The 12,647-nt window shown below is 40.0% G+C and overlaps 1 protein-coding gene across 5 annotated transcripts in view; it reads left to right on the top strand.

Annotated features, from left to right (window-relative positions):
- Positions 1-12,647, top strand: part of Elmo1 (engulfment and cell motility 1) — a 561,359-nt gene that overhangs the window by 303,540 nt on the left and 245,172 nt on the right. For all 5 annotated transcript variants that reach the window (XM_048786467.1, XM_048786466.1, XM_048786470.1 and 2 more), the window contains one exon: positions 4,985-5,093. In XM_048786467.1, the coding sequence (XP_048642424.1) occupies positions 4,985-5,093 (109 nt within the window). The remainder of the gene's footprint in view (positions 1-4,984; positions 5,094-12,647) is intronic.

Raw genomic sequence — 12,647 nt, 5'->3', positions numbered from 1 at the left:
TTCTTTGTGGCAGAATTATACATCCTCACGAGTTCCATGAGTTTGTTTTGGGCACTTTGCCTTCATGTGTAGCTTGACAGGCACAGCAGTCCTACAAATTGTGTTTTAGGTATGTCCGCATGGCTCACAGAGATGCATTGCCTTGCTTAAGCCTCCATGAGTTAGTGGCAACGTTGCCCGGCTCTCCACACTATTCAGCCTTGGGATCAGAACTGGGCAATACCCTCAATCCCTTCTCTTTGGAGAGGACACCACATGACTTCTCACACAGATCCCAGTGGCCTGTGAGGAGGACACACGTACTGACTGCAGGTTAAAGTCAAAGATCATGAAGGTTCAGCAAGGGAGGGAAGCCTGTAGATGACAAGACGCCTTCGACGGTGTCCTCTAGAGATGGCTTTGGGCCACAGAATGGATTGGGTTTGCCCTGGTGGAGAGAGCTTCCACAAAGCAGTAGGAAGTGGGTGAGGCACAGCCAACAGGGTATACATCAGCAGGTTAATGCTGGAAATAAAATAAGAGTGTAAGGGTGGCCCTTGCAGCCAGAGGAGGACTGGCTGGCTTTCTCCTCAGCACTGAATGGTCAAGCCAAGCCAAAGGGTTCCTGACTTGCATAGTTGAAGAAAGACCAGAAGAAATACTCAGCATTCTAAGGGGAGCTCAGAATTTATGGATATAAAATCTGAGGGGATACTCCACAGTCTCTTTGGTCACGGATCTTTAGGGGATAAATGAGATGAAAGAGAACCTTATAGTTCTGTCTAGGAGGAGCTGGGACTCAGCTACTCCTTTTAATTTCAAGACAGAGGAAATTAAGGAAAGTTCCCTCAGCCTCCTTAGGCACGAAATGCATTGAGTTTCACAGCAGTACTTATGTGAAGCCAATCTGTAAACTATAAAGAGGAAGGAAGAGATTTGGTAATGAAAAGTTGGTAGAGAATGTGTAAATACACTGTATGAAGCATCTTATAGAATACACAACATCGTACAGTATTGTGAGGTTGACAAGGGGCCCGAGGACAGATGTTCGTCTATTTTAAAAAGCATGCAGAGAGTTACAACTTCTTTTGGTATATGCTGAGTGACAATAGCAGGTTTTAGTATTTCATTCTTTGTGGGTTCTGTTCCAGAATATTTGCTCTTAAAGTGAAGACTAAGGGGGAAATAAGGATACAAAATATGCCTTAATATTTCCAAGGGAACTTTTCTAAACATCTCAAGTGGACATTGGTTAATACCAGAATATTGAAGGTGCATATAGATGTATCAGTGTGTTTAAAAAAATAAAATCTAGTATCTAATTTAAGAATGACTTCTCACTATAGTAATATCTAATTGGTAAGAGACATAACCGTAGTCTTTTCTAAGGTATTCTTGTAAGAATTTCGATCTTAAAGCTTATTTAAGCAACTTTAAATATCTGGGGTTTTTTTTTTGACTACAGAAATCAGTCAGGAAGGAGGGTTTATTTTTCTTTGGGTGGGTAAATATGAGAAGATGGACAGTGCATTAAAAAGTAAAGAGAAGGGCTTCTTCAAGCGGATTTACATATTGATTACTTAAATTACCACTTAATTTAGTGCCTGCTAATAAACTGTGCCTTGGAAATGTTTTCTGAACATTTATTGGCTGCAGTAATTCTACCTACAGTGTATGTGGATCACATCCTCATTAAATATTGATGCGCTCATGAAATGTTAATAGAATGTTAATGTGAAATACAAGGGAATGTGCTCGCTGGGAGCTGGGATCCCAGAGCCAGCTGAAAACTACCTGTCTCCTGTCTTTTCTTTATGCCTGTCTTCTCACTGTCGTGCTCCCCTCCCCGGCCCCCATTCATCTTCCCATCATCAGGAGATTCAGATTTGCTTACTGATCTGGATGTCTCAAACACAGGATTTTTAAAAGAGATATATGATTCCCTGGTTGATGGGGACTTGGTTGTTCTCCCTTCTTGCTTTCCCTGAACTGAAATCCCTGGTTAGAACCAGGAAGGATTCCCTTAAGAGAAAGAGGGTGATTCAGACATGGGTCTAAGGAGATTCTTTGTGGCAGACCAGGCAGAGGAGATGAGGCTTTCCAGGACTCCAGCCATGGCCCTTCACTGCCTGCTAGGAGAAAGGGTGTAGTTGGAGTTCCCCTTCTGCTTTCTTAGAGAAAAATCAGCCCATAACATGTGCTACCTACCTAGAGAGATTGTAAGGAAGCATTTTTCATCATCCATCTCAAGGAGACTGAAGGCTGTGTTCATTATGATATTCGATGTATAATTATTCATGTGAGCGTACATTACAAATGGTTGAAAAATCCCACGAAATGGCATAGTTCATCAGCAACTTGGATGATCATGAAGGCTGTGAAAACTGCTGGTGATACATCACGTAAAGTCAAGATCCAGCATGCCAGCTGTGAATGTGATCCGTAGGGTCAGGTAGAAGTGTCAAGTTGCAAGGAACATCCATAGATGGAAACAGTTCACTTTGTCATTAGAGTACTGCCAAATGTGTGTAATTGTGTGTGTGTGTGTGTGTGTGTGTGTGTGTGATTGTTATGGTGTTTATACAGAAAATAATTGGAGCACATTTTTATTAAATTCCCACTCCTTTAGTTTTAAATAACTCAACCCTCTAATGAGCTGTCCTTATCACTCCTCTTTGTAATTACCCTGCCTGCCTCAATAAAACAGCTCTTGTGCTTACTTTTCCTTCACACCCACCCCCTCGGCTTTCTTTTTCCCTTCCTCCAAGTTGTCTTCTTCTGATCTCTCTTTCTTAAGGGCCTTCCCCTCCTTGCCTTCCTTGCTCCCTCTGGGTCTCTCCCCTACCATCTGGGCTTCCCTGCTCACTCTGCTCCAGACTGGCCCCTCCAGGTCTTGGAAGTTGCCCTGCACCAGGTCAAGTTCCTCTATGCTGTAGATCAGGCAGTGTGCTGGGCTGCCTGAAATGCACCCAGCTTCCCTCAGGCAACACTGACCTTGATCCTTCTATCTGCAGTGTTTTCTTTCTTACAGACCTTGACATAGCAAAGCTCCTTTTCTCATCTTTTGATTCTCAATAGTCAGAGAACCTCCTTTGATCATGTCATCTAAACTCTCTCCCTGAAGATTTCCCTGTCACTTTTTATCATAATTTTTTTAAAAAATTATGTTATTTTATTTTCATTAGCCCCTGTGATGACCTGTAGCTACCTCTTTTGTTTTTAATCTGTCTCACTTTAATTGTAATGAATACTCAGAGGTCAGGAATTTTACTTACCTGGTTCCTCATATGATGAGGCTCAGCTATCTTCCTGGTAAAATAAGAGGTACTTGATTAATATTGTTGATTAAGGGCTAGGGATGTTACCTCAGTGGTAGAACATTTGCCAAGTGTGTGTGAAGCCCTGGTTCTTTTCTCAGCTCTGAAAAAAAAAACTGTGTGTGTGTGAGTGTGCATGCACACACACACACACACACACATACATACACACACATGTATAGTTGATCAAGTTGATCAAATACCATCCCCACCACTTTGCTACCCAGAATCTAGATAGGTGTCAGTTTGTTTTGTGTTACTATAGTGAAATACCTGATGCTGGATAACTTTGTACAATGAAAAAGATTTATTTTGCTCACAGTTCTAGAGGTTTCAGGTTAAGAACCTACATCTGGTGATGGCCTTCCTGCTGTCAGAGTTCTGAGGTGGTATAGCATATCACATGGCAAGAGAAAAGGAGCATACATGTGTGTCTTCTCTGATCTTGATCCCTTTTCTTATAAAGCTACCAGTATTCAGTCATGGGGCTCTACCCTAATGACCTTATCTAATCCTAATGACCTCCCAAAGGTCCATCTCTAAACATCATGGTCAGATTAAGTTTCCCTTTCTTAATACCTCATAGTGGGGATGAAATTTCAACATATGAAGCCTTAGGGGACACTAAAATTATGTCCACACCAGAGCAAAGGGGAAACAAAGGGATAGTCAGTCTCTGCAGAGCCTCACTGTGGAGGTACCAGGCAACTCTTGCTTACTGCAGAAGAGTTTCAGGAACAACTTTAGACATGAACAAATGGCATATAAGACAGAGAAATAACTAGCCTTCTTGGGAATTTTTCCTTTTGTGACATGAATTAGAAGTTTAGTTACCTGAATGTTTTGTTGCTTTGTTCTGATCTTATTTAATCTATGTGTAGAATATTTCCCTTAAATTTAAGTGATGGGAACATATTGAGTTGCTTAAGGAAAGAGGAGAATTTCTTACATGAAATAAAGGATTTTCAGAGGAAGAACCAAGTAAACAAACCATGAGGCCAGGGAAGTAGCTCTGCTACAGGAATAAGTGGACCCCATGACCCAAATACTATTCTCATCTGTTTTTCTTTGCACTTGGGCTTCTTTTTCATTTTTTTTTTTTGCAGGCCAACATCTGGGTAACTTCTGACCTGACCGCCATCAGCTTAGGTGGACCAGTGTTTCCCCTTTTAGGAGATGGCTCAGGGAGGGACTTTGTTTGGTCCATTTTGTGTCACATGTCCTGCAGAAGTGGTTCAGTCAACTAATGCCAGGGATGAGATCTTGCAAGAACACAGAAACTTCCACAGGAAATGTACAATTGAAACATAGGAATTGAAGCCACAGAAGATTTTGCTGTTTCCAAGAAAGGGAAGCTAGGACTGGAACAACAGGACTGTAGTATTGTCACTTAAGTGAAAAAAATCTTCATTGCACTGTTTTGAAAAATTCCCCACAGATACCTCTGTGCAAATGGAAACCAAGATGCAAAATATTTCCTGATTAAATCAGAGAGAGTTGTTGTGAGAGATTTGGAAAACTTGAGAATTTAGGGTCCTGCATACTCAATGTTATGTGCTTTTTTTTTTGCCCTGGCCCTGAGAATCTTAGTTTGGGGATCTGGAGCTCCTCTATTGGAATGGAGCCAGTGTTCTGGGTCTTTTCAGTCACTGACTTCCCTTTCTGACCTATATCCTTTTCCACTGCAGATCGTGCTGGAGAACAGTAGCCGAGAAGATAAGCATGAGTGTCCCTTTGGCCGCAGTAGTATAGAGCTGACCAAGATGCTGTGTGAGATATTGAAAGTGGGCGAGCTGCGTAAGTACTCTTGTTTGCCACCTGGCGGGAAGCTTGGCAGCACCCAGCTGCAGGTCCCCAACCTATGCAAAGAATCCCAAGGTGCTGACTGCTTCTCACGATCACTACTCTGGATCAGTTATTCTTTGGCTCGGATTTACAGTGTATGCATTTCCACGTGTCTGTTCTGGATAGAAACATTGAAACCTATGAGAGTGGAGAATTTTGCAGATATTATGACTGAGTTTCAAATATGTTAAAAATGAATGTATATTATAGCAGTCTTGTTGCAGGTTAGGAAAATGTGGAACTCTTTTTTTTTTTTTTTAAATTCCAGTTCATAATCTACCAGTAGATCATTTTCTCTTCTTTCTTTCAAAACCATTTTTCTCTATAAAGAAAAATTAAATACCTTAATGAAATTCTCTTGCTCCTAGTGTTTCCGTTGTACAGAATACTTTCTCTAAGGGAAAAGGAATTATTGAAGAAAATGGGTAGCTGCTACTGAAAAATATAGTCAGAGATATACTTATGGCTCTTTTTCTTACTTATATTGTTAATTTTGCAAGAGGATGGCTGGAGAAAGAGGAGAGGCCAGTTTTCTTGTCTGTTGCTCATTGGCAAGATTTGGCTTTAGCCAATGAAGGCGGATATGACTTAACCTGTCCCCACTGTCATTGTCAATGTTGACATCCTTAAAGTGGCTGACTTCGACTCCCTCCCACATCTATGGAGCCAGCAAATTTATAAATCTTTGCTCTTAGCCTTAATAACATCAGTGCTGGAGAAGACTCTTTATATCAGGAAATCATTGGGGTGTTGGGTATTATTGGGAAAGCATAAATATGCAGTCTTCTGCTTGAGAGCTTAAAATAATGGTCTGGAATGATGAATGGGAAGGAATCCAATGATTAAATTGAAAAGAGGGGTGATCTTTATATACACTGTAGGACTGATTAAAGCTGCTGCTGAGATCAACTTAGAAAATTTAGTACTTAGCAAAGGCTAAGAGTTTGAGTGTGTTTGACCAAGCAGAAGGCCTTGTCCCCCTCCAGTGAGGATGGGTCCTGAGAAGAAAGTGACCCTTGATCTGGAACTGCATGAAGTTCATTACTTTTAGGTGACCCAATCAGCGCATTTTCACATTATGATAGTAGCAACCTAACCTGGAGATTTCTGTATTAATCTGCTCTCATTTACTTTTTATCAGATGTTAAGATTTCAATCTTGGACATGAGTTATCTGTCCCACCCCCTAATTAAACTAGCTCCTGAGATCTCAGGCTGCAGTAATGCTTACTGTTTATTCAACTTAGGATGGAAGTCCTAAATCACACAAATCCCACTGGATCTATCCACCTGATCACTGTGACAATTTCATGTTTATCTCAATTTCAGAAGGGGGAATTGTTGAAAGTCCCTCGATTTAAAGCATCTCAAGCCCATCTGAAATTTTTTGGAACTGGGAAACAATCTGTTCTTCTAGGCTCTGATTTCTGGGTTCAAGTTGTTGCCCCTTTCTCTCACCAACCCTTCCCATCCTACCCAGTGACACTGTGGCTGTCTGCTGTCCTCTCGAGGGCAGCAGGAGGTACCCAGCTTTCTGCTCTTCTCCTTTTCCCTGTGGACATGTCTACCATAGTGATATGATGTAGAAGCAGGAGAATGTTGTTGGTGAAGAAAAGCTGAGTTCTCTCCTCTCTGCCATTTAGGACCATGTGTCTTTGGGGAAATTACTCACCAACCTCACTATCCTCTTACAGCCCGGGTTTTTCCCCAGGGCAAAATATCCAAAAATGGTTGGTCATATTTTGGGTGATGGTCTGGGTGTGTTATCTTCATTTTGTGGCTAAGATCATGGAGTTAGCTGTGAGAAGATTCTCTTGAGGACAGATAATATGCAACCTGAAGGGATTGACTTGGAAAACATAGCCAATTTCCACAGTGTGCCTGGACAGAGTAAAGGCAGCCCTAATTTAGGCAGAGTTTTGGGTCTGTGGGTCTCTATCTGGTGGGCAGAGGAGAACCATGGTGGCAAGAGTCTGAGCCCTGTCTTCCTCCAGGTAGCACCTGCTGTGTGCCTAGGGTTGAGGTAGGTACAGAGTAGGGGACAGGATTTGACCCCTGGCAGGTATAGAGTAGCTCTCTTGGCCTTTTGAAGACTTGGTAGTCAATCCTAGAAGCAGGACAGAACCCCATTCCTCTAGACTGAGATAACAGAATGGAAATGGAGGCAAATGCTGTAGAGAGTGCCAGAGGTGATGGAGATGCTCTTCTTGCACTGTAGCTTACTCTATATCCCACCTTCTGGTGAAGAGAAAGTCCCTAACATTCTGCCACAACTCACGCAGCATCTGGTCAAGCTGGTGTCTACAGTCAGGCTGGGTCCTGGTCTTGTCAGGCCAGTTTGCTTTCATCTAAAACAACAAATGCATTTATTCATTTATTCAATAAAAATCTACTCAACACTTAAAATGTGCCAGGAGCACATGGTGTACATATGAACCAGATATAGTGCCTGTCCCCCCAGGAGCTTCTATAATGTCTTAGATTTCAGAAAGTGGAGGAATGAGTTGGAACTGATACTTTTTCCTGTGAGTTGAATACATTATATTTTAAAATAAATGCCTAAATGTTTGCCTATTCTAAAACATAATTTTCTCAATGTTTTGAACTTTGAAGTTCAAGTTTCCAGTTTGACCTTTTTCTTACCAGCATCTGTAAAGGCCATTCAGGATATTTTTCAAGGCTTACAAAAAACTTTCACGTTTCTGGAGTCTATATGCCCAAATGAGTTGTTTTCTGCTCATAAAATATTAAAAGATTGCCACATTCTGATTGAATGCTAGACATCAAATGATAAAACACCCCGTGGTAAGAGGAAAATTGCTTTTTTAATAGATTGCTTTTTGCCCATTGCCATATTAAATAAGTTACTAATATGAAAAACAAATCTGAATGCACCCTTATGTTGAAGGAGATATCTGTTTTTCTTCTGAGGAAAATTAGTTTCACACACAAGTTTATCTTCCTTTGGTTTGCATGCATCTATTTTTTCTCATTCCTAAGTTTGTGGTTCAGAGCACTATTCAGATTTGTGTTAATAATTGACCTCGAAGACCAGGGTCAGTTTAGTTCTTTAACTAAGCACTGAGACCAAAGAAGCATGCAATTAAAAATCCAATTGGTTGAAAAAAAAAAAAAAGAATGTTTACAAAAGTACAAAGATTCAATTTTCTAGAAATGGATTCTCTTGATTTTAATTTTAGGTCTCTTGAAATACCAATTATATTTTGGCATCCAAAACAAACATATTAATGTTCAATTAAGTTACTTATACCAAATATTTATGTATTTTTAAAGGTTCCCTTAAAAATCACTATTTTTCTGCTTCCCAATTATTGATGTTGCAAGAGGCAAATATTATCTCTAACAGTGTGGTCTAAAATAATGTCTATTTATATTCTTAGAGCACTTTATCAAGGTTATTTAACTGAAGTCTGTAGAACCCCCAGGAGTTAATTAAGATCAATACCATCTATGTTTATTAATGAAGGGAAGACCTGCACTAACTGCATTCTGTCTAAAGTCACTGAGCTCAAACTGGTGTTGAGAATACCCGAGTAGGAAGAAGCTGAGTGGTAGTATTTGGACATCCTGAATAATCCATCTTTGAATGACAGCCCAGCTCCTAATTGGATGCCTTGGGTACATTGACCTTCTGTTCTGAGCTTCTGATTCTTTATCTATAAAATAAAGATGATACCTTTCATGCATTTGATGGGAGGCTTGAGAGAATGGATATTGCCTTTAGAAAATGGGTAGTTATTTTGTTTTTGTTTTGCTTTGATTTTTTTTTTTCACGATAGAATTTTACTTTCTATGAGTAAACTGCAGGTTTAATGAGGTGGGGAACGTGTTCCCACATAAGTGGCAGCTGGAACCAGGACCTGGAACAATATCCCTCTCTACATACTGGCAAAAATTTAGTATAATTGGTCCTCCATGTCCCTGGATTTTGAATCCATAGATTAACCAACTGTGGATTGAAGAATTTGGAAAAAAATTGAATCTATACTGAACATGTAGCTAACATGTTTTTCTTGTCATTTTTCTGTAACCAATATAGTATAGCAATCACCTACATAGTATTTACATTGTATTATGTATTGGAAGTTATCTAGAGATGATTAAAGTATAAAGGCAGGAATGATATTGGCCAAATTATGTTGTTATATTATGTGCATGTATGAATATGTAACAATGGATTCCACCATTAGGCATAATTGTATAGAAACAATATTTTAAATTTTAAAAGTATGAGGGAAGATTTGTAGGATATATAAAAATACTACATTATTTTATGCAAGGAATTTGAGCATCTATGGATTTTCATAACCTCTGGGGGTACTGGAATTGATACCCTGTAGAACCCAAGGACAACTGTGTTCTTTTTAGCCTGCTTTTTCAATAAGGTTCTTTTGAAAGCAAGGCCTATGTTTTCCCTCTGTTTCAATTCTAAAAGTTGGCAATTCACAAAAGAATTCTTAGAGACCCTGTTGTGCTCACAAATCCCCATAGCCTGCGTTGTATAATGGGCAGCCCCAGTTAGGAGAATAAGAGTGAAGGAGAAGAAGCGAGTCTTCAAAAGAAGGGTTATATTTGTCAGTGTGGAGTCAGTGAGGGTGGAGGGAGGCAGGCGGTGGTGCCTCAGAGAAGAGAGGAATCACTTGGACATATCCAGATGCTCATTACAGATCTGAAATCCTTAAAAAGATACCCAACTTCTAGCAGAGGATAAAAAAGAGTCTTTGATTTTGTTATTATTACATTCATGCCCCAAGACATAATAAATTTTTGACAGATGCAAGGAAAAATTGATTTCTGATACAAACAGGTTAATTATCTTTTGAATATATAGCACCTTACTCCAACTATATTCCAGTGTGGGTAGAGGAAGGATCTGTCTGTCTCTGTCTTGCAATCATTCAGTAACTATAGGGCTTCTTCTTTATGAGCCCCCGTCTTTCTAATCACTGATCGCATGGACATAGAACACATTTTTCACCCTCCACCCTAGAGCAGTCTGCATGGCAACTGGGGAGTCCTTCGCATAAGTAAGTGATTATAAGCTCTTGTCATTTGTAATATTGCATTTAAATCATGTCTGTTTGTCGGGAGCTGGGCAGGGTTGGGGAAGGGAGATTCTTGGAAGGTGTGAAAGAGAAGAAGAGATTCTTGCATGTGTGGAATCACAAAGATAAAGGGAGGAGTAACCAGGCAGGCACAGCTGTGTGGACTTTGGGGCTGGCTCTTGAAAGCAGCAGGAAGTAAGAAACTGCAGGTGGAAAGCTCTGGTGGTTAAGAAAATTCTATTTCTGTGTTGTCCAAGCAGAGGGTTTGAGGGAGCAAGCAAGTGGAGGAGATGCCAGAGGGAGCAAGCATCGCATTGAATTTTTTGTGCAGAACAGTTTGGAGTCTACCTTACAGGCTGTGTAAACCAATAGAAGTATTTTAGTAATAAGAAGGAGTATCCCAGTCAGGGGCATCAACTTCTAGAATTGCATTATGTTTTCTGGGTGTGATTAGAAATTGTGAGCATGATAATGTCTAGGGTCAGGAACAAGGACAAGCTGGCCTCGACTAAGCTCCAGCCCCAATGATGTGGCTGTTAGATTGATACCAGCTGCAAGTCATAGAAATCCCAACCTGGTGCACAGGTCCAGGTGAGCAGGTCCTGGGGCCAATTAACTTAACTCTTCAGTGATGTCATCAGGGCCCAGGTTCTTTCCATTTCAGTTCTGCTGGTAGCAAAGTGACAGGCACCATCACTTGGTCCCCAGGAACAAGTGGCTGATTTTGGCAGTAAGTCTTTCTTCAATGTGAGGAAATATTCCCAGAAACTACTCTACAGACTCCCTCTCATGTTCATTGGCTAACACCATGGCCTGTGCCTGTGCCTAACCCTGATATTGATATAGAGCAAGGTCCAGAGGTCAGACCCGTCATGACCCACTCCTTCAGCTGAAGGTGAAATCAGCCTCCCCTAATACGTGATTACAGAATGTTAGCTGTATCGAAAGAAAATTGGAATTCTGTTAAGCTAGAAGAAATTTGGAATCCTTGATTCTTTCTCTATCTTTTAAAAAGTCTTTTCTACATTTTCCTTATGGATGTAGAAAACTGTAACAAATTGAAGTCAGATTATAGCCCTCTGTCATTTTGTCTTTACCAGGAATGGAAGAAATGCACTAGTATTTATTTATTTTTTTAATGTAGCAATAGCAAAGGTCTCAGAGAAATGGAAATTGAGGTTTAGATTATAATGCATTTCTTTTTTCCTTACTAAGATGCTAGGGCTCCCCTGCATTACTTTCTGTTTAGCAGATGGTCATTTCCACTTCCTTAATTATGCTTTTGTGTGGGAGTTACTCTCAGGTGTATTTTGAAGGACGGAATGGATGTACATTTGTGATCGAAGCCTTCATATTTCCCTAAAACAGTTTTACCATCTTCACCTGTTTAACCATTTACAATTAGATTAAAATTTAATAACTGCTTCTCTTGTTTTTAAAAAAAAAGTCAGAAAAAAACCTTTCATCCTACACTATGAAAATGTTCACTGGTTCCTTACTTTGTCTTTCAGTGGCAATATTTATTATAACACACCAGTGGTGCTGAGCAGAGCACCTTGTACAATTTATCACCCAGACACCTCTGCTTTAGCAAGTAAAAATAACACAGATGAGCAAGCTGAAGGACTCTTTGGAGTGCAGTAGCAATTAGAATAGACACTTAACTCTGGGACATTGGTGTTTTCATACTTGAGAAATACCATCCATCACTTTCATTCTTAGAACATTCTGGCTAAAGAAAGCTCAAGAAAATTAGCTTTTAACAATTAAATCTCTTAAGAATCTTATTCTCCCAATACTAGCTTGGACTCTTGCTCCTTGGAAAGCCCAAGACTTTCAGATCTTGATTCTCCTTTGTTTTTTTGTTTTTTTTTTTTTTGTTGTTGTTTTTAAAATTTTTATTGTTGGTTGTTCAAAACATTACATAGTTCTTGACAAATCCTATTTCACACTTTGATTCAAGTGGGTTATGAACTCCCATTTTTACCCCATATACAGATTGCAGCATCACATCAGTTACACATCCACTGTTTTACATATTGCTATACTAGTGTCTGTTGTATTCTGCTGCCTTTCCTATCCTCTACTATCCCCCATCCCCTCCCCTCCCATCTTCTCTCTCTACCCCATCTACTGTAATTCATTTCTCCCCCTTGTTTTTTTCCCCCTTTCCCCTCACTTCCTCTTGTATGTAATTTTGTATAACCCTGAGGGTCTCCTTCCATTTCCATGCAATTTCCCTTCTCTTTCCTTTTCCCTCCCACCTCTCATCCCAGTTTAATGTTAATCTTCTTCTCATGCTCTTCCTCCCAACTCTGTTCTTAGTTACTCTCCTTATATCAAAGAAAACATTTGGCATTTGTTTTTTAGGGATTGGCTAGCTTCACTTAGCATAATCTGTTCTAATGCCATCCATTTCCCTGCAAATTCTATGATTTTGT

The sequence above is a fragment of the Marmota marmota genome, unplaced genomic scaffold, assembly GCF_001458135.2.
Source record: "Marmota marmota marmota unplaced genomic scaffold, marMar, whole genome shotgun sequence".
NCBI classification, from domain to species: Eukaryota; Metazoa; Chordata; class Mammalia; order Rodentia; family Sciuridae; genus Marmota; species Marmota marmota.
This window is presented reverse-complemented; position numbering and strand designations above follow the sequence as displayed.